We start from the raw sequence: 22,118 nt of genomic DNA, 5'->3' as shown, positions 1-22,118 counted from the left end.
AATGTCTGCCCTTGCTGATAGTAGGCTCCCGAGGTGTGGAAAGTGATCCACGTTGTCCGAGGCCGCGCCGTAGATTCCACTAGTGTAGTACTCAGTCGTACAGACTAGGGAAGTTACAGAGTGTACTGAGATAGACCATCTGCCCTGGAATGGCAGTAGGGGCCCTAATAATTGGGTTCAGTGCCCTGGGTTGGGGAGCAGGAAATCAGCCAGGGTTCCTGCTTCTGATCGCTATCCAACTACCCCTGCTGAAAAGTACATGTATGAGGGGAGGCCAGGATCAGGCTCAGCTGTGATGCCCTCAGCTGGATAACTGCATGATAGCAATCACTGGCTGGGTTTACATATGAAGAATGACCGGATTGAGATGCTGGGAGTGGCAGGCACTCAGACATGTGTCGCAGCAAGAATCAGTGCCTTCAGGAGAGGAGAAAACTGGGTAAAATATGACACAGGTTTTTAATATAACACAGATTTGAACTTTAAAAAAATGTGTTTGCACAAACTATTAATCTGCTGATAAAGTGCTGCGGTGTGCAACTTAATGCATCCCTTTAAGCCTATGAGGTGTAGTTAAGAACATAAGAAATAGGAGCAGGATTGGCCATATGGCCCCTCAAGCCTTCTCCGCCGTTCAGTAATGGCTGCTCTGATCTTGGCCTCAACTCCACTTTCCTGCCTGTTCCCCATAACCCTTGACTCCCCGATAGTTCAAGAGTTGCTGTACCTTCCTGGGTTAATACGAGGAAGCAGTGGCGTAACTCTGCCAGTGCAGCCAATGCAGTGGCACTGAGGCCCTCGCCTGAAGGGGGGCCCACCACCTGCTTCCTCGCGAACTTGTTGGCGGTGTGGCTCAGCTGGAAAACGCTTTCGTCCATCCTCTTGGTGAAAGTTTTGAACCTGTCGACCCTACTCTCCATCTCCTGCAGGTCGAGGGGGCTCTGCAGGGTGCTGAGCGTCAGGCAGAATTTGCCCCCCACCATGTCGTCCTTCTCAGCTTTCCTCTTGCCCTGCTTCCAAGCCTCCTCGTCGTTGCTGGTGAGGAAGTGCTAGAAGGCGTCGCAGCAGGCCAGCGCCGGGCGGCTCGTCATGTGGTGCATCCACAGGGTCAGCCCTTTCTTCCGCTTGGCGATGGAAGTGCTCCTCGAAGTGGCCGGTGACTTGCTTCTCGGGGATGTGGGGCACCAAGATGATGGGGAACTTCTCCACCAGCCGGCCGTACAGCCTGTCGAAGTGCTTGTAGCACCGGTTGACCGGGCACTGGCTGTGGCTGGGCACCAGGTGGTACGAGATGTAGCTCTGGATGCCCTCGAACTCGGTCTGCTTGGTGGGCTCGTTGATGGAGCAGGCAAACAGGTAAGAGTTCTCCTGCCACTCGGGGCCATGCAGGCCGCCCGCCACGCAGATCTTGTCGCCGGCCTTGGCGAAGCCGGCCGCCTTGCCCAGGATGAACGCCTCGCCGCCCGACTTGATGAAGGTGGAGAAGCGGTTGAGATTCCCGCTGACTGAGGCCGTGCTCTTGGAGGAGGAGGCGGCGGCCAAGGAGGAAGAGGACACCGACCCCCCGGACATTCCGGCTAGCGGCCCGTTCCGTCGAAATCCGAGAACCCGCTGCCACCGCCTCACCCGCTCTCGCCACCCCCGGACAGCGCTTGTCCGCCACCATCGAGTCGTCGTCGTTGCCCGATGCCTGGTGCTGCAGCCCCGCCAGAACCAGCCCCCCGAGGCCGCCGCCACTGCCGCCTGTTTGGGAAAGGCGCGGGGGACAAAAGGTGCTGGCGGCGGGGCAGGCCGGCAGGGGGAAACCGCTGGGGGGCTGAGGCTGAGCCGGGCTGTCGTAGCCGCCAGATGGCACATTGGCATAGCGGGAGGCTCGGCAGCACCGGCACCGGGCACAGCGTCGCTCCCGCTCCCAGCCCGCAGGAGCTGCATGTACGAGGCCAGGAAGAGGCCCCTCTGGCCGCGGCTGTTGGCCCCCTCCAGCCAGCCCTCGATGTCGTGCTCGCTTTACACGGTCAGCACCTCGTCCTCCCGCACCGAGATCTCGCCCACATTCTCGCTCTGGAAATCCTACAGAGGCCGAGCCTGGAGCGCCATCGACCCGCCATCCGCAGCCGGCTCAGCTCCGCTCCCGGACTCCGCGGTAATCTCCCACCCCGTAAATCCACCCTCTCACACCAGCTCCCCAGACCCCAAACTCCCTCTTCGGCCCTCCGGACCCCCTCACTCAAGGGGCGGCTGCGCGGGGGCTTCCCTGGCTGGCTGCACTTTTCCCTGTCGTCCTGTGATTTTTTAAATCTATGTTTGCATTGGGGCCCACATCCTCTAGTTACGCCACTGCGAGGAAGGTACAGCCTTCGAGGTCACTTGGCTTAAAAAAAACACTTACAGCAGTGGTTCTCAAACTGGTGTCCGCGGACATCTGGGAGTCGGGGTGGGGCGGGGGGGAGGTGTGAATGGGAAGCCGTTGCTACGATGGCGCGGGTCGGGCGCGGGCGCTATTGGCCGTTATTTTGATTTGCTTCATCCGCTCGAGCGGCACAGCCGAGAGCTCGCGCCCCGGGGATGTTGACCTCAGGCCCCGGGTGCACTGGTAAGCGATCACCGGTGCGGGCACCGGGGCCGAGGCAGCTCTGGAAATGGATACTTGGCCGGATTAGCGGGGTCTCGGACTGACTGAGAATCCCGAGAGGCCCCAGGGACCCCGGGAATGGATTCGCAGAGGTGGGAAGGAGCTGCCATGCCAGCCTTGTCCAAGGGCCTGGAATGACGATCAAGCCGAGCTTCATTCACCGAGTACAGCAGCTGGGCCTGCGAGTGGACCCGGACTAAAGCCCCAGTCCCAGTTACTGCCAGGGGTCCCGATGGCAGAAATGCTGCACACCAGGCAGTGACTCAGCGATATTCCAATGCCAACAGGCCAGAAAATAGCAAAGGGGCCGGGAAAAAAAGCGCTGAAACACTCCGCAGCGGTGCAGTGAGAAGGTGGGCGGTGGAGGGTTACACCTGAAACGGTGCCAATATTTCCAACAGGAGGCATCGAGTCTAATGCCACTCCAGGAAGAGCAGGGAGCTCTCATGCAGTGAAGTATTCAACGGGCATGTTGCTGGTTCTGTGGGTTACCTTTCAGCTGAAGGGAAGATAAACGTTTTCACATCACCAATCACATCAATGTGCGTTATATCGGACAGCGCGAGCAAAATCTCATGCAAGTCCTTTTAACAGGACACTGATGAACTTTACATTCAGAAATGTAAATGTGCAAGGAGTTTATAGCATTATAATTTAGATGGGGAGGGCATGACATTTCAAAATTCTCATCCTTATTTTCAAATCTCTCAATGGCCTTGCCCCTCCCTATCACTGTAATCTCCTCCAGTCCAACAACCCCCCCAGATGCCTGCACTCCTCTAATTCTGTCCTCCTGAGCATCCCTGATTATAATTGCTCACCCATTGGTGACCATGCCTTCTGTTGCCTAGGCCCCAAGTTCTGGAGCTCCCTACCTAAACCACCTTTTTACCTCTCTTTCCTCCTTCAAGACACTCCTTAAAACATACATCTTACCTGTGCTAATTTCCACTTATGCGACTCGGTGTTAAATTTTTTATTGCATAATACTCCTGCGAAGCGTCTTGGGACGTTTCACTACGTTAAAGGCGCTATATAAATACTGTTATATATGTAAACCTGTAAATATCTTGTTTTACCACCAGAGGGCTCATCCCCTGGAGTACCAAGGGATCCCACAATTCCTTGGGAGCACCTGTACATAAGGAGGCCTCATAGGCTGGAGAGGCACTCTGGAGACCTGTAATAAAGGACTACTTTGAGCTCACAATATCTGGTCAGACTCTTTATTCAATACATAATAACTGGTGACGAGATACAGATGACGAACTCCACCGCAACGATGCAGAGAACAGTGGGCATCCTGGAGAAATTTTCCGAGGGAGATGATTGGGAAACCTTCGTGGGGCGACTCGACCAATACTTCATAGCCAACGAGCTGGAAGGAGAAGCGAACGCTGCCAAACGAAGGCCGATTCTCCTCGCTGTTTGCGAGGTACCAACGTATGGCCTCATGAAAAATCTGCTTGCTCCAGTGAAACCCACAGGGAAATCGTTGATGATTTGTGTACACTGGTCCAGGAGCATCTAATCCCGAAGGAAAGCGTTCTGATGGCGCGGTACCGGTTCTACACGTGCAAGAGGTCTGAAGGCCAGGAAGTGGCGAGCTACATTGCCGAGCTAAGACGCCTTGCAGGACATTGCAAATTTGAAGGGCACTTGGAGCACATGCTCAGGGACTTCTTTGTACTTGGCGTTGGCCATGATGTAATACTTCGCAAACTTTGGACTGTAGAGACCCCAATCTTGAGTAAAGCCATAGCGATAGCCCAGGCGTTCATTGCCACCAGTGACAATACCAAACAAATCTCTCAGCACACAAGTGCTGCTACAAGTATTGTGAACAAAGTAATGTTGTTTTTGAATCGTAATGTACAGGGCAGGCCTCACATGCCTGCAGCTGCACGTCCGCAGTTGTCTCAGAATCCACCATCAAGGGTGTGAATGCAAGGCCATTAACACCTTGTTGGCGCTGCGGAGGTGATCATCATTTCCATTCATGCCGCTTCAAAGGATACGTTTGCAAGGGCTGTGCAACAATGGGACATCTCCAATGTATGTGCAGACGAGCTACAAACCCTGCTAATCCTGCAAACCACCATGTTGCAGAGGAGGACAGATCCACGGTGGATCACGATGAACCAGAGCCTCAGACCGAGGAGGCAGAGGTATATGGGGTGCACACATTTACCACAAAGTGTCCCCCAATAATACTGAAGGTTGAATTAAATGGACTCCCGGTGTCAATGGAGCTGGACACGGGCGCGAGCCAGTCCATTATGAGAAAAAAGACTTTCGATAAATTGTGGTGCAGCAAGGCTTCAAGGCCAGTCCTGACTCCCATTCGCATGAAACTGAGAACTTACACAAAGGAACTGATTCCCATAATCGGCAGTGCTACCATAAAAGTCTCCTACAATGGAGTGGTGCATAAGTTACCACTCTGGGTGGTACCGGGCGATGGCCCCATGCTGCTCAACAGGAGCTGGCTGGGGAACATATGCTGGAACTGGGATGACGTCGGAGCGCTCTTGTTCGTCGACGACACTTCATGTGCCCAGGTCCTAAACAAGTTCCCCTCGCTGTCCGAACCAGGCATCGGGAAGTTCCAAGGAGCAAAAATGCAGACCCACCTGATTCCGGGGGCGCGACCCATCCATCACAAGGCGAGAGCGGTACCGTACATGATGAGAGAGAGGGTGGAGATCGAGCTGGACTGACTGCAACGAGAGGGCATCATTTCGCCGATCGAATTCAACGAGTGGGCCAATTCGATTGTTCCAGTCCTCAAGGGAGACGGCACCGTCAGAATCTGTGGTGATTACAAAGTAACTATCAATCGTTTCTCCCTGCAGGATCAATACCCGCTACCAAAGGCAGATGACCTATTTGCAACGCTGGCGGGAGGAAAAACGTTCACGAAGCTGGACTTGACCTCAGCCTACATGACGCAGGAGCTGGCGGAATCATCGAAGGGCCTCACCTGCATCAACACGCACAAAGGTCTCTTCATTTACAACAGATGCCCGTTTGGGATTTGATCAGCTGCGGTGATATTCCAGAGAAACATGGAAACTTTACTGAAATCGATCCCGCTCACCGTGGTCTTCCAGGACAATACCTTGGTTACAGGTCGGGACACCGTCGAGCACCTGCAGAACTTGGAGGAGGTTCTTAGTTGGCTTAATCACGTGGGGCTCAGGTTAAAACGCACAAAATGCATTTTCCTGGCGCATGAAGTGGAGTTCTTGGTGAGAAGAATCACGCCGGACGGCATCAGGCCCACCGATTCGAAGACGGAGAGAATCGAAAACGCACTGAGACCACAGAACATGACGGAGCTGGGGTTGTTTCTGGGACTCCTGAACTACTTTGGTAACTTCTTACCGGTCTTAGCACACTGTTAGAACCACTACACGCTTTACTGCATAAGGGAGACGAATGGGTATGGGGTAACAGCCAAGAAAATGCCTTTGTAAAAGCTAGAAAACTGTTATGCTCAAACAAATTGCTTGTGTTGTATGATCCATGTAAACGTTTGGTACTAGCATGTGATGCGTCGTCATACGGGGTCGGATGTGTATTGCAACAAGCTAATGAATCGGGGAAATTGCAACCGGTTGCTTATGCATCCAGAAGTCTGTCTAAGGCTGAGAAGGCCTACAGTATGATCGAAAAAGAAATGTTAGCGTGTGTTTATGGGGTAAAGAAAATGCATCAATATCTGTTTGGGCTCAAATTTGAATTGGAAACCAACCATAAGCCACTGATGGCCCTTTTTTCTGAAAGTAAGAGGATAAATACGAATGCATCAGCCCACATCCAGAGATGGGCGCCCACGTTGTTCGCATACAACTACGCCATCCGCCACAGGCCAGGCACAGAAAACTGCGCCGATGCTCTCAGTAGGCTGCGATTGCCCACCACAGGGGTGTAGATGGCACAGCCCGCAGATTTAGTCATAGTAATGGAAGCATTCGAGAGTGAGCAATCACCTGTTACCGCCCGACAGATTAGAACCTGGATGAGCCAGGACCCCTTACTGTCCTTAGTAAAAACTGTATGCTTCACGGGAGCTGGACCAGTGTCACGTTAGAAATACAGGAAGAAATAAAGCCGTACCAGCGGCGCAAAGATGAAATGTCTATACAGGCAGACTGCCTCCTATGGGGTAATCGGGTAGTGGTATCCAAAAAGGGCAGGGACACTTTCATTAGTGATCTCCACAGTACCCACCCAGGCATTGTAATGATGAAAGCGATAGCCAGATCCCACGTGTGGTGGCCCGGAATCGATGCAGACTTAGAGTCCTGCGTGCACAAATGTAATACATGTTCACAGTTAAGCAATGCACCCAGGGAGGTGCCACTAAGTTTATGGTCTTGGCCCTCCAAACCGTGGTCTAGGGTCCATGCCAACTATGCAGGCCCATTCTTGGGAAAAATGTTCCTAGTGGTTATAGATGCGTACTCCAAAAGGATTGAATTTGAGATAATGTCGGCAAGCACGCCCACTGCCACCACTAAAAGCCTGAGGGCCATGTTCGCCACGCATGGCCTGCCTGATGTCCTTGTGAGTGACAATGGGCCGTGCTTCACCAGTGCCGAGTTCAAAGAGTTCATGACCCGTAATGGGATCAAACATGTCACATCTGCCCCGTTTAAACCAGCATCCAATAGTCAGGCAGAGAGAGCAGTGCAAACAATCAAGCAGAGCTTGAAGAGGATAACTGAAGGCTCACTGCAGATTCGCCTATCCCGAGTCATGCTTAGCTACCGCACAAGACCCCACTCGATCACAGGGGTTCCCCCTGCTGAACTGTTCATGAAAAGGGCACTTAAGACAAGGCTCACTTTAGTCTACCCTGATCTACATGAACAGGTAGAGAGCAGGCAGCTCCAACAAAGTGCATATCATGATCGCGCAAATGTGTCACGCGAAATTGAGATTAATGATCCTGTATTTGTGTTGAACTATGGACAAAGTCCCAAGTGGCTTCCCGGCACTGTCATGGCCAAAGAAGGGAGTAGGGTGTTTCTGGTCAAACTTTCAAATGGACTCACCTGCAGGAAACACTTGGACCAAACCAAACTCAGATTTACGGACTATCCAGAGCAACCCACAATAGACTCTACCTTTTTTGACCCTCCAACACACACACCAGTGGCAACCGACCCAGCGGTTGACCACGAAGCAGAACCCATCACCCACAGCAGCCCAGCAGAACTCACTACGCAGGCAGCCCAGCAAGGCCAGCTGCACAACAGCCCAGCGAGGACCCAACAAACGACTCACCAAAACCAGCATTTGCACCGAGATGATCAACCAGGGAAAGGAAGGCCCCAGATCGACTCACATTGTAAATAGTTACACTACTGACTTTGAGGGGGGGGGGGGGAGTGTTGTTATATATGTAAACCTGTAAATACCTGTTTAACCACCAGAGGGCTCATCCCCTGGAGTCCCAAGGGATCCCACAATCCTTTGGGAGCACCTGTACATAAGGAGGCCTCACAGGCTGGAGAGGCATTCTGGAGACCTGTATTAAAGGACTACGGTCACATGTTACTTTGAGCTCACAGTATCTGGTCAGACACTTTATTCAATACATAACAAATACAAGTTGTTGTTGTTGATTCATTTGAAAAGGGGCCCTGCACCCAAAAAAATTTGAGAACCACTGACTTAAAGTGTGGCTCCTGAAGTCAATTGGAAGGTATTTCTGTGTGTGGAGCCGTTTGTCTGTGAATTGGAAGTGACTGGCTTTCTTTCTTGGAGCTATTTTTATCATAGCATGCACATGGTTTTTTAATATATAAAAATATTGTCGCTCAACCATGACTTTGTTCATGCTAAGTTGGATGATGCACCTTTTTAGAATGACAAGAGTATTATAGCATATAATGCACAATGTATCATTCTTCCATGGTGCAGTAGTGTCCCTTAAGGTCCACCATGTCAGATTGCTGATGAGTAAAAATGAGCTCAGGTCACTCAGAGTTACATTGTTGTTTAGTCAAGAACTTTTGCTGATTGCTTGACAATTTCAGGCTGTAGGATGGTGGGGGTGGTGAAGGGTTGCACATCTCGAATGAGAGAATTTGAAATAAATGTTCTCAGAAATCTGCCCAGAGTCAATGAAAGAAATATTTTTTTGATCGGTACTTGGAAAGTAAATAATTTAATGGGGCTAAAATTCCGGCCTCACCACGTCCATAAGAAGTGCACACGGACCCGGTGAGGCCTCGCAAAATCCAGTTTTCGGGGCGCGGTGCGCGTGCGCCAAAAAGCGTTTTTTCCAGTCTGTCAAGATTTCTCTTGACAGATCCTCCGTATCCCTGGGAGAAGGACATCTGCGCGGAAGAGATTGGGCTATTTGCCCAACTCATGCCCAACGAATGTCCTTCAAACTTTTGCGCCTGGTGAAAGCAGGCGCATAGCTTACTTTTACCAGCTTAGCAGTTTTAAAACATATAAAAATTAAATTTAAATACACATTTTTATGGTTTAAAAACCCTGTCCATTAAACTAAGTTTATTTTTAACACTATTAAAACACATTTAAAAAAAATCCTCCAATATATATTTTTTCTAAAACATTTAATTACATTTAATTTCAAATATGTGAGGTTTTTTATTTATTATTCAATATGCTGTATTTGGGTGTTTTAGAGGGTTTTCTCATTATCAATGACAAAGGGGTACTGAGGGAATGATCAGCCATGACCTTATTGAATGGTGGTGTAGGCTCGAAGGGCCGAATGGCCTACTCCTGCATCTATTTTCTATGTTTCTATAATAATGGGAACTCATACAAACGGAGTTCCCATTATTATCAATAATAATACTGCACCGTGATTGGTTGTCCAGGCTCACGTGACTCCAGCTTGGACTTGCGTACCTCGAAGACAGGTCTCCATGCGCTGCGCAGCAAATCTAGGCCTCTGACCAGGATCTTACGTTTCTCCAAGACCAACACGTAGATGCGTAGAATTTTTTCAGGTCAGAGGCATTCGTACGAAGGAAGTCTCCGACCTCAATTTCAAGCACAATATTTTCCTTACCCATTGCAGCTAGATAATTAAATGTGTTCTACAGCTGCATAATTAAATCTTGGTGAACAATGTTTTCAAATTCTCAGTATGAACAACAAAAGTAGGTGGTATCATCTTCCTCTGTCTATCTCTCTCAGTTCATTTGGGAAAACAAACTCATAAATATTGCTGTCGTCTGAGGAAATACATGCTTTGAGTTGTTGCAGTGAGAGAATGAGAGATCCTCACATGCTCACACTAATATTCTGGGAAATGCAAACACAGCTGTAATTGTTACAGCTCTTCAGCTGACAATGAAAGTTCTGAGAGAATTTCAACCCTAACGCTAGGATTTTGAGAGGCTGAGGCCTCTGTGTCAAATGTTCATGAAGGTAGTCAAAGACACAAAAAATGATATCAGTAATCATGTTATTGTGAGATATGTAAGTTTTTTATATTTTCTTTAAGCATGATTGGAAGGAATTCTAAAAGGACAAAGAGTGTTAAAAAATACAAGCCGGAAGGCTCTGAGTCTCAATGCGAGGAGCATTCGTAATAAGGTGGATGAATTAACTGCGCAGATAGCTGTTAACGCATATGATGTAATTGGGATTACGGAGACATGGCTCCAGGGTAACCAAGGCTGGGAACTCAACATCCAGGGGTATTCAATATTCAGGAAGGATAGACAGAAAGGCAAAGGAGGTGGGGATGGTTAAAGAGGAGATTAACGCAATAGTAAGGAAGGACATTAGTGTGGATGATGTGGAATCTATATGGGTAGAGCTTCGAAACACCAAAGAGCAGAAAACGTTAGCGGGAGTTGTGTACAGACCACCAAACAGTAGTAGGGAGGTTGGGGACGGCATCAAACAGGAAATTAGGGATGCGTGCAATAAGGGTACAGCAGTTATCATGGGTGACTTTAATCTACATATTTATTGGGCCAACCAAACTGGTAGCAATACTGTGGAGGAGGAGTTCCTGAAGTGCATAAGGGATGGTTTTCTAGACCAATATGTCGAGGAATTAACTAGACAGCAAGCCATCCTAGACAATGTCTTGTGTAACGAGAGAGGATTAATTAGCAATCTGGTCGTGCGAGGCCCCTTGGGGAAGAGTGACCATAATATGGTAGAATTCTTCATTAAGATGGAGAGTGACACAGTTAATTCAGAGACTAAGGTCCTGAACTTAAAGCAAGGAAACTTCGACGGTATGAGACATGAATTGGCTAGGATAGACTGGCGAATGATACTTAAAGGGTTGACGGTGGATAGGCAATGGCAGACATTTAAAGATCACATGGATGAACTACAACAATTGTACATCCCTGTGTGGCGTAAAAATAAAAAAGGGAAGGTGGCTCAACCGTGGCTAACAAGGGAAATTAGGGAAAGTGTTAAATATAAGAAAGAGGCATATAAATTCCCAGAAAAAGCAGCAAACCTGAGGACTGGGAGAAATTTAGAATTCAGCAGAGGAGGACTAAGAGTTTAATTAGGAGGGGAAAAATAGAGTATGAGAGTAAACTTGCAGGGAACATAAAAACTGACTGTAAAAGCTTCTATAGATATGTGTACAGAAAAAGATTAGTAAAGACTAATGCAGGTCCCTTGCAGTCAGAATCAGGTGAATTCATAATGGGGAACAAGGAAATGGCAGACCAATTGAACAAATACTTTGGTTCTGTCTTCACTAAGGAATACACGAATAACCTTCCGAAAATAATAGGGGACCGAGGGTCTAGCGAGAAGGGAAATCCTTATTAGTCAGGAAATTGCGTTAGGGAAATTGAAGGGACTGAAGGCCGATAAATCCCCAGGGCCTGATAGTCTGCATCCCAGAGTACTTAAGGAAGTGGCCCTAGAAATAGTGGATGCATTGGTGGTCATTTTCCAACATTCCATGGACTCTGGATCAGTTCCTATGGATTGGAGGGTAGCTAATGTAACCCCACTTTTTAAAAAAGGTGAGAGAGAGAAAACAGGGAATTATAGACCGGTCGGCCTGACATCAGTGGTGGGGAAAATGCTGGAGTCAATTATTAAAGATGTAATAGCAGCGCATTTGGAAAGCAGTGACAGGATCGGTCCAAGTCAGCATGGATTTATGAAAGAGAAACCTGCTTGACAAATCTTCTAGATTTTTTTGAGGATGTAACTAGTAGAGTGGATAAGGGAGAACCAGTAGATGTGGTGTTTTTGGACTGTCAAAAGGCTTTTGACAAGGTCCCACACAAGAGATTAGTGCGCAAAATTAAGGCACATGGTATTGGGGGTAATGTATTGACGTGGATAGAGAAATGGTTGGCAGACAGGAAGCAAAGAGTGGGAATAAACAGGTATTTTCAGAATAGCAGTCAGCGACTAGTGGGACATCGCAGGATTCAGTGCTGGGCCCCTAGCTATTTACAATATACATTAATGATTTAGACGAAGGAATTGAATGTAATATCTCCAAGTTTGCAGATGACACTAAGCTGGGTGGCAGTGTGAGCTGTGAGGAGGATGCTAAGAGGCTGCAGGGGGACTTGGACAGGTTAGGTGAATGGGCAAATGCATGGCAGATGCAGTATAATGTGGATAAATGTGAGGTTATCCACTTTGGTGGCAAAAACAGGAAGGTAGATTATTATCTGAATGGTGACAGATTAGTAAAAGGGGAAGTGCAACGAGACCTGGGTGTCATGGTACATCAGTCGTTGAAGGTAGGCATGCAGGTACAGCAGGCAGTAAAGAAAGCAAATGCCACGTTGGCCTTCATAGCGAGGGGATTTGAGTATAGGAGCAGGGAGGTCTTGCTGCAGGTCCTTGGTGAGACCACACCTTGAGTATTGTGTGCAGTTTTGGTCTCCTAATCTGAGGAAGGACGTGCTTGCTATTGAGGGAGTGCAGCGAAGGTTCACCAGACTGATTCCCGGGATGGCAGGATTGACATATGAGGAAAGACTGGATCGGCTAGGCTTATACTCACTGGAATTTAGAAGAATGAGAGGGGATCTCATAGAAGCGTATAAAATTTTGACAGGACTGGACAGGTTAGATGCAGGAAGAATGTTCCTGATGTTGGGGAAGTCCAGAACCAGGGGAGACAGTCTAAGGATAAGGAGTAAGCCATATAGGACCGAGATGAGGAGAAACTTTTTCACCCAAAGAGTTGTGAACCTATGGAATTCTCTGCCTCAGAAAGTTGTTGAGTCCAGTTCGTTGGACATATTCAAAAGGGAGTTAGATGTGGCCCTTAAGGCTAAAGGGATCAGGGAGTATGGAGAGATGGCTGGGGTGGGGTACTGAGGTTGAATGATCAGCCATGATCATATTGAATGGCGGTGCAGGCTCGAAGGGCCAAATGGCCTGCTCCTGCGCCTATTTTCTATATTTCTATGAAGGTGCAGCTTGCACTGTGTCAGAAAACTGATGTTCCAAAGAAAGAAGAAACGCATTTATATATGCCTTTCCGGACCTCAGGATGTCCCAAAGCTCTCTACAGCCACTGAACTACTTTTTGAAGTATAGTCACTGTTGTAATGTATGAATCATGGCAGCCAATTTGTGCAGAGAAAGGACCCACAAACAGCAATGTGATAATGACCAGATAATTTGTTTTAGTGATGTTGGTTGAGGGATTAGTATTGACCATGTTGAATTGCCCTGCTCTTCTTCAAAATGGTGCCATAGTATCTTTTGCATCCACCTGAAAGGGCAGATTGGGCCTCGGTTTAAAATCTCATCCAAGAGACGGCACCTCCGACAGTGCAGCACTCACTCAGTCGTGCACCAAAGTGCCAGCCTTGACTTTGTGCTCAAATCTTGAGTGGGATTTGGACCCACAACCTTTTGACTCAGAGGCGAGAGTGCTACCCACTGAGGCATGGCTGATCACTAGGACCACGCAAGAAGAGCGGTCCCTTGGGTGAGATAGCAGAGGGTGGTCTGCGCCAGTGGAACAAGATGTCAACACTTCAAAGAGAGGGTGGAACAAATTTGGGTGGGTGGGTGGGAGATGTTGGAGGAACCCCTGTCCACGCAGGTTTCTACTTAAGTTGCTCCAGTGCCATTGTTTATAGGAGAAGCCCATGGGCATCTTGACTGCATTAATATCCATGGGATTCAGTGCCTCAGTCTAACCTTGGACTGAATGCCAGCAGCACAGTTCCGCCTTTTGCTGCTGTTTTAAAGCGTGGTGTCAGGTTGTTTTGCACTTGGTTGTTTGCGGTTGATGATGCTGTCAGACCTCGTGTGCGTGATTCACTGATGTCAATTATCTGAAATTTTGGTGAAATTGTGTTCAAAATGGTTTTGCTAATCAGTTTGAGGTAGATGGTTTCAATGCAGAGTAATTTAAAGTAACAGTCCACATGTGCCCTGTAAAACTCCCTTTTGTTCTGTCCACTGGTCACGGATGAACTAGACAGGGAAGGTGCAGTGACCCCGTTTTCATGCTATATAAACATAGCCGTGGCAATTGTTCCTGTAGCCCCTGTGTGCAAGTTCTTAGCACCCTATTTAAATAGAAACAACAACTTGTATTTATATAGCACCTAGAACATAGTGAAACGTCCCAAGGCGCTTCACAGGAGTATTAAGAGATTTTAAAAATTTGACACCGAGCCACATAAGTAGAAATTAGCGCAGGTAACCAAAAGCTTGGTCAAAGAGGTAGATTTTAAGGAGTGTCTTAAAGGAGAAAAGAGGGATAGAGAGGTGGAGCGATTTAGGCAGGGAGTTCCAGAGCTTGGGGCCAAGGCAACAGAAGGCACAGCCACTAATGGTTGAGCGATTATAATCAGGGATGCTCAAGAGGGCAGAATTAGAGGAGCGTAGACATTTCAAGGGGTTGTGGGGCTGGAGGACAATGCAGAGGTAGGGAGGGCAAAGCCATGAAGGGATTTAAAAATAAGGATGAGAATTTTGAAATCGAGGCGTTGCTTAACCGGGAGCCAATGTAGGTCAGCGAGCACAGGGGTGATGGATGAGCCAGACTTGGTGCGAGTTAGGACACGGGCAGCTGAGTTTTGGATCACCTCTAGTTTACGTCCATACGGCTGAGATTTAAATAGTCCTCGGGTCACATGGACAGCTGAATCTGTTCCAATGAATTTGCACATTTATGAAGCAGAGGAAAACAACAGCTGCTGCTCTTCAAATCAGGAGCTGTGGCTGGCTTGCTCGGCGTTGGCTTATTATGTATTTGCGGCTCATTGTGTAGCTTCTGGGCGCGATCTTTCAGTTTCACCTTTAGTTATTTTAAGATTATTCATTGAATATGCATGTTGCCTTCCTATATGTAGCATTTAATGTTTAAAACATAAGAAACAGGAGAAGAATCGGCCTTTCGGCCCTTCGAGCCTGCTCTGCCATTCAGTAAGATCATGACTGATCTTCTACCATAACTCCACTTTCCTGCACTATCCCCATATCATTTGATTCCCTTGGTATCCAAAAATCCTGGGGGTCACCATTGATCAGAAACTTAACTGAACCAGCCACATAAATACTGTGGCTACAAGAGCAGGTCAGAGGCTGGGTATTCTGTGGCGAGTGATTCACCTCCTGACTCCCCAAAGCCTTTTCACCATCTACAAGGCACAAGTCAGGAGTGTGATAAGAACATAAGAAATAGGAGCAGGAGTAGGCACACCATGGTTGCAGTGTGTGCCATCTACAAGATGTACTGCAGCAACTCGCCAAGGTTTCTTCGACAGAACCACCCAAACCCGTGACCTCTACCAACTAGAAGGTCAAGGGCAGCAAGCACATGGGAACACCACCTCCAAGTTCCCCTCAAGTCCCACACCACTCTGATTTGGAAATATATCGTTGTTCCTTCAATGTCGCTGGGTCAAAATCCTGGAACTCCCTATCTAACAGCACTGTGGGAGTACCTTCACCACTCGGATTGCAGCGGTTCAAGAAGGTGGCTCACCACCCACCATCTTCTCAAGGGCAATTAGGAATGGACAATAAATGTTGGCCTTGCTAGCGACGCCCACATCCCGTGTATGAATAAAGAAACCACTCACTGCGTATGAGACTGGGCTCTATGGTGTCTGATGATCTAATTGGTAAGGAATTATATTGTAATTTTCTTAATGTTAGTTGTGAAATAATAGAATGCAATCAAATGCTCATCTAGATCATTTAAACTGAGCAGATGATGCAGCAGTCAAACAATCCTTTGGTCAGACAGCATTAGTCATTCACCAATCACTTTAAAACTCATGGTTTTAATAAATCCGAACTTAGAAATGTTGCAGAATATCAAGATTTCAGCAATTATTTTAACTTTATTGAGAGTTTGTTTACTGATTTTGTAACTTCCCAGCTGGTGCCTGAATCCTCTTCTGCATAGTCCATAAACCACTTGTGACTGTTTTGTGCTTTGCTTCCTCATAGGTAAAGACTCATCTACAGGCCCAGTCTGCAGCTGTCATCGCCGTGGGACACCAGCATAATCATCAGGTACAAATTGTTAAGTATGGAAGAACGCCACAAGACTGAGTACTGTGAGCTAAAATTGATGTGACCTTAGTCTCTTTAATACAACTCCAGAGTGCCTAAGCAGCATGGCAGACAACCTTTTATACTCTCCTGCACAAGGTGTGCAGGTGACCCTTGAGCCTCCAACAATTGTGCCCTCTGGTGGCAAGTCTTACACAGTCACAATGTTTACATACATAACATCACTCCCCCCCCCAAAAGTCTTTGATACAAATTATTTACAAGTTGAGACAATCCGGGGCCCTACGCTCCCTGGTTGATCGTCTGAGTTCAAACTCTAGCATGGGTGAGTTGGTCGGACCATTGCTGCACTGCGGCGCGGCTGGTCTGACAGGACTGTTGGGAATGGTGGGTTCATCCTCTTGATTGACAGCGAGGTTGATTGCTGGTTGGTTGTGTATTGGTGGATCGATGATGGTGATGTCCTCTTCATTTGTTCCTGGTTGTCGGTGAACCGCAGTTTGGTCTGATCCAAATGCTTTCTGTAGGTTTGTCCATTCAGTAGTTTGCCTATAAACACTCTATTCCCCTCCTTGGCGAAGACAGTGCCAGCAACCCATTTAGGACCATGACCATAATTCAGGACAGACACAGGGTCGTTAACATCAATGTCACGCGATACAGCCGCACGATCGTGGTACATGTTTTGCCGGTGACGTCGGGTTTCCACATGATCATTTAGATCCAGGTGGACTAGGGAGAGCCTGGTTTTGAGTGCTCTCTTCATTAGCAATTCTGCAGGGGGGAACCCCAGTGAGCGAGTGAGCAGAGCAGAACCCAAGATAAGCGGGTCTGCAAGGAGCCTTCAGTCACGCGTTTCAAGCTCTGCTTGATAGTTTGGACTGCCCATTCTGCTTGACCGTTGGATATGTGCTTAAACGGGGCAGACCTGACATGCTTGATGCCATTGCAGGTCATAAACTCGTTGAATTCCGAGCTGGTGAAACATGGTCCATTGTCACTGACAAGGACGTCGGGCAAGCCATGGGTGGCAAACATAGCCCGGAGGCTTTCAATGGTGGCTGTGGATGTGCTGGATGACATGATTACGCATTCAATCCATTTAGAGTAAGCGTCTACTACAACTAAAAACATCTTTCCGAGAAAGGGGCCAGCAAAATCTACGTGGATCCTGGACCACGGTTTGGAGGGCCATGACCACAGACTCAATGGAGCCTCCCTTGGTGCATTGCTCAGTTGTGAACACGTGTTGCACTGGTGTACACATGACTCTAAGTCCGAGTTGATGCCGGACAACCAAACATGCGACCTGACTATAACCTTCATCATGACTATGCCTGAGTGGGTACTGTGTAGGTCACATATAAACGTTTTCCTGCCTTTTTTTGGCAAAACCACGCAATTACCCTATAAGAGACAATCCGACTAGATGGACATTTCATCTTTGCGTCGGTGAAACGGCTTAATTTCATCTTGCATCTCCCCGGGAATGGCCAACCAGCTCCCATTGAGGACGCAACATTTTACAAGCGATAGCACAAGATCCTGGCTGGTCCAGGTCCTGATCTGGCGAGCAGTGACAGGTGACCCCACGCTCTCAAAAGCATCCATGACCAGAAGCAAGTATGCAGGCTGCGCCATTTCCACCCCCGGTAATGGGCAATAGTAGCCATCAGCACAGTTCTCCGTGCCTGGTCTGTGGCGGATAACATAGTCATAGGCGGACAATGTTAGTGCCCATCTTTGGATACGGGACTAAGCATTGGTGTTTATACCTTTGCTTTCTGAAAACAGCGAAATGAGCAGTTTGTGGTCGGTTTCAAGCTCAAACCGAAGTCCAAAAGTTTTTGGTGCATTTTCTTAACCCCATATATACATGCTAACGCCTCTTTCTCGACCATACTGTAGATTCTTTCAGCCTTAGACAGACTTCTAGACGCATATGCAACCGGTTGAAGTTTGCCCGATACATTGGTTTGCTGTAACACACAGCCGACCCCGTACGAAGATGCAACACAAGCTAGCACTAATCATTTACATGGGTCATACAGTACAAGTAACTTATTAGAACAAAGTAGGTTTCTGGCCTTCTCAAAGGCTGTCTCTTGAGATTTACCCCAAACCCAGTCATCACCCTTACGTAGCAACATATGCAATGGTTCCAGCAAAGTGCTTAACCCAGGTAGAAAGTTACCAAAATAGTTGAGGAGTCCCAGGAATGAATGCAGTTCCGTCACATTCTGTGGTCTGGGTGCATTCTTAATGGGCTCTGTCTTTGAGTCCGTGTGTTTAATATTGTCTGCTGCAATCTTTCTCCCCAAAAATTCGACCTCTGACACCAGGAAAACACACTTGGAGTGTTTCAGCCTGAGTCCCACTCTGTCTAGTCAACTTAGAACCTCTTCCAGGTTGTGCAGGTGTTCGGTGGTGTCACGACCGGTGATCAGGATGTCATCTTGAAACACAACGGTGCACGGAACCGATTTCAGCAGACTCTCCATGTTCCTCTGGAAGATGGCAGCAGCCAAGCGAATCCCAAAAGGGCACCTGTGGTATATAAACAGTCCTTTGCGCGTGTTGATGCACGTCAATCTTTTCGAAGATTCAGCCAACTCCTGTGTCATGTAAGCGGAGGTTAGGTCCAACTTGTTTAACGACTTCCCTCCTGCTAACGTTGCGAACAGGTCATCCGCCTTGGGTAGCGGGTACTGGTCCTGTAACGAGACTCTGTTGATCGTTACCTTGTAGTCTCGGCAGATTCTGATTGTGCCATCGCTTTTCAACACCGGAACAATTGAACTGGCCCACTCGTTGAACTCGACTGGCGATATAATTCCCTCTCATTGAAGTCTTGTCCAGTTCGATCTCGACTTTCTCCCTCATCATATATGGAACCGCTTGAGCCTTGTGATGAATGGGCCTTCCATCGGGGACTAGATAGATCTGCACCTTGGCGCCTGTTAAGTTGCTGATGCCTGGTTCAAATAGCAACGGAAACTTGCTCAGCACTTGGGCACACGGAGCATCATCCATTGAAGAAAGTGCTTTGATGTCGTCCCAGTTCCATCGAATCTTTCTCAGCCAGCTTCTGCTGAATAGCGTTGGGCCATCGTCTGGTACAATCCACAGTGATAAATCATGCACAGCTCCATTGTACGATACCTTAACTGCCGCACTGCCAATGAGTGGTATGAGCTCTTTGGTGTAGGTGCGCAGCTTTGTCTGAATTGGGCTCAGTTTGGACCTTTGTGCCTTGTTGCCCCACAGTTTCTCAAAAGCCTTCTGACTCATAATTGACTGACTCCCCCCGTGTCCAACTCCATTGATACCGGAATACCGTTCAATTTGACTTTCAGCATAATAGGAGGGCTCTTGGTGGTGAAGGTGTGTACCCCATACACCTCTTCCGCGGGTTAAGTTGCCTCTCTTGTTTGTTCTGCGTGATCCGCGCCGGATCAATCATCCTCTGCCGACTCTGCCACTTGGTGAGTCGCAGCACTCTTGCACATTCGCTGGAGGTGCCCCATTGTTTCACAGCCTTTGCACACGTAGTGCTTGAATCGACATTGATGGGTTCGATGATTACCCCCGCAGCACCAACATGGTGCTAATGGATTTGCATTCACGCCCGATAGTGAACTCTGAGTCATCCTAGGTCTTGCAGCTGCAGATGTGTAGAACCTGCCATATGAAGTTCTGCCTGCTAGCGACGTTATTTTATGCACAGTACTTGCCGGTGAGCTTCGATGCTAGGAAGATATCTGTCTGGTATTATCGCTCGTGGATATGAATGCCTGGGCTATCATGATGGCACACTCGGGTCTAGGGATTAGGCGGACATCGAAGGATGACCTCGTGGCCGATGCCAAGCACAAAAAAGTCCCGCAGCATTTCCCCCAAAAATCCAGCAAATTCACAAGTTCCCACAAGGCATCTCAGGTCGGTGACATAACTCGCCACGTCCTGGCCCTCGGAGCGGTGGTGCGTGTAGAAGCGATACCTGGTCATTAAGACTCTCTCCTTCGGCTTGAGGTGGTTCAGAACCAGCGTACACAACTCTGTATATATCTTCTCCAATGGTTTCTCCGGTGCTAGCAGATTCTTGATGAGGCCGCATATGTGGACCCACACATGGTGAGGAGAATCACCCTGCGCTTGATCGCTTTATCATCCCTATCCAGCTCGTTGGCCATGAAGCACTGGTCGAGACGCTCAACGAAGGCTTCCCAATCATCACACTCTACTAATCTCTCTAAAATACCAACGGCAGCCATGACCATGTGAAAGTTCATAATCTGTTACTCATCGCCAATTGTTAAGTATGGAAGAACTCCACAAGACTGAATACTGTGAGCGAAAACTGATGTGATCTTAGTCTCTTTAATACAACTCCAGAGTGCCTAAACAGCATGGCAGGCAACCTTTTATACTCTCCTGCACGAGGTGGCAGTCGGGAGCAGCATCGGAGGTCCGTTGGTGAGGCCTATAAAAGGCACAGCAGGGAGTCTGGGGCCCAGCGTCAGCGGCAGTTGGGTGCAGCGTCGAGGAGGTCCGTTGGTGAGGCCTATAAAAGGCGTACTTGTGCAGCTACAGGGAGAAGGCAAAAAGAAGTAGAAAGAAATCAAAAGGTGACGTCACAGCCAAGAGGGTAAGTGATTGGCTGGTGATTGATGAGTAGTTTTTCTTTTTTCTCTTCTATATCAGTGAGTAACTTTTAACATTGTTGTTGCCAATTTAAGTGTATCTAAGGGTTAAGTCATGGCAGGAGAGCTCGGTCGGGTGTTATGCTCCTCCTGTACCATGTGGGAACTCGGGGATGATTCCAGTGTCCCTGTCGACTATGTGTGCAGGAAGTGTATCCACCTCCAGCTCCTGACGGTCCGCGTTGCGGAGTTGGAGCTGAGGGTGGATTCACTCTGGAGCATCCACGATGCTGAGAATGACGTGAGTATCACGTGTAGCGAGTTGGTCGTACCGCAGGGAAAGGGTCCACAGCCAGATAGGGAATGGAAGACCAACAGGAAGAGCAGTGCAAGGAAGGTAGTGCAGGAGTCCCCTGTGGTCATCCCCCTGCAACACAGATACACTGCTTTGGGTACTGTTGAGGGGGATGACTCATCAGGGGAGGGCAGCAGCAGCCAAGTTCATGGCACCATGGCTGACTCTGTTGCACAGGAGGGCAGAAAAAAGAGTGGGAGAGCGGTAGTGATAGGGGATTCAATTGTAAAGCGAATAGATAGGCGTTTCTGCGGCCGCAACCGAGACTCCAGGATGGTATGTTGCCTCCCTGGTGCAAGGGTCAAGGATGTCTCGGAGCGGGTGCAGGACATTCTAAAAAGGGAGGGAGATCAGCCAGTTGTCGTGGTGCACATTGGTACCAACGACATAGGTAAAAAAAGGGACAAGGTCCTACGAAACGAATTTAAGGAGCTAGGAGCTAAATTAAAAAGTAGGACCTCAAAAGTAGTAATCTCGGGATTGCTACCAGTGCCACGTGCTAGTTGCTAGTCAGAGTAGGAATCGCAGGATAGCGCAGATGAATACGTGGCTTGAGCAGTGGTGCAGCAGGGAGGGATTCAAATTCCTGGGGCATTGGTACCGGTTCTGGGGGACCAGTACAAACCGGACGGTCTGCACCTGGGCAGGACCGGAACCAATGTCCTAGGGGGAGTGTTTGCTAGTGCTGTTGGGGAGGATTTAAACTAATATGGCAGGGGGATGGGTACCAAGGCAGGGAGACAGAGGGAAACAAAAAGGAGGCAAAAGCAAAAGACAGAAAGGAGATGAGGAAAAGTGGAGGGCAGAGAAACCCAAGGCAAAGAACAAAAAGGGCCACTGTACAGCAAAATTCTAAAAGGACAAAGGGTGTTAAAAAAACAAGCCTGAAGGCTTTGTGTCTTAATGCAAGGAGTATCCGCAATAAGGTGGATGAATTAACTGTGCAAATAGATGTTAACAAATATGATGTGATTGGGATTACGGAGACGTG

At 48.4% G+C, this 22,118-nt stretch overlaps 1 protein-coding gene and 1 pseudogene across 1 annotated transcript in view; one reads left to right on the top strand and one right to left on the bottom strand.

The window, feature by feature from the left end:
- LOC139228843 (solute carrier family 25 member 35-like) overlaps positions 1-22,118 on the top strand; it is a 52,057-nt gene that overhangs the window by 18,011 nt on the left and 11,928 nt on the right. The window contains exon 2 of the mRNA XM_070860281.1: positions 16,064-16,129. Within this exon, the coding sequence (XP_070716382.1) occupies positions 16,064-16,129 (66 nt within the window). The remainder of the gene's footprint in view (positions 1-16,063; positions 16,130-22,118) is intronic.
- Positions 341-2,097, bottom strand: LOC139229353 (sorting nexin-18-like; annotated as a pseudogene).

The sequence above is a fragment of the Pristiophorus japonicus genome, chromosome 18 (assembly GCF_044704955.1).
Source record: "Pristiophorus japonicus isolate sPriJap1 chromosome 18, sPriJap1.hap1, whole genome shotgun sequence".
NCBI lineage: Eukaryota > Metazoa > Chordata > Chondrichthyes > Pristiophoridae > Pristiophorus > Pristiophorus japonicus.
Note: the sequence above shows the minus strand (reverse complement) of the source record. Positions and strands in the feature narration are given on the sequence as shown.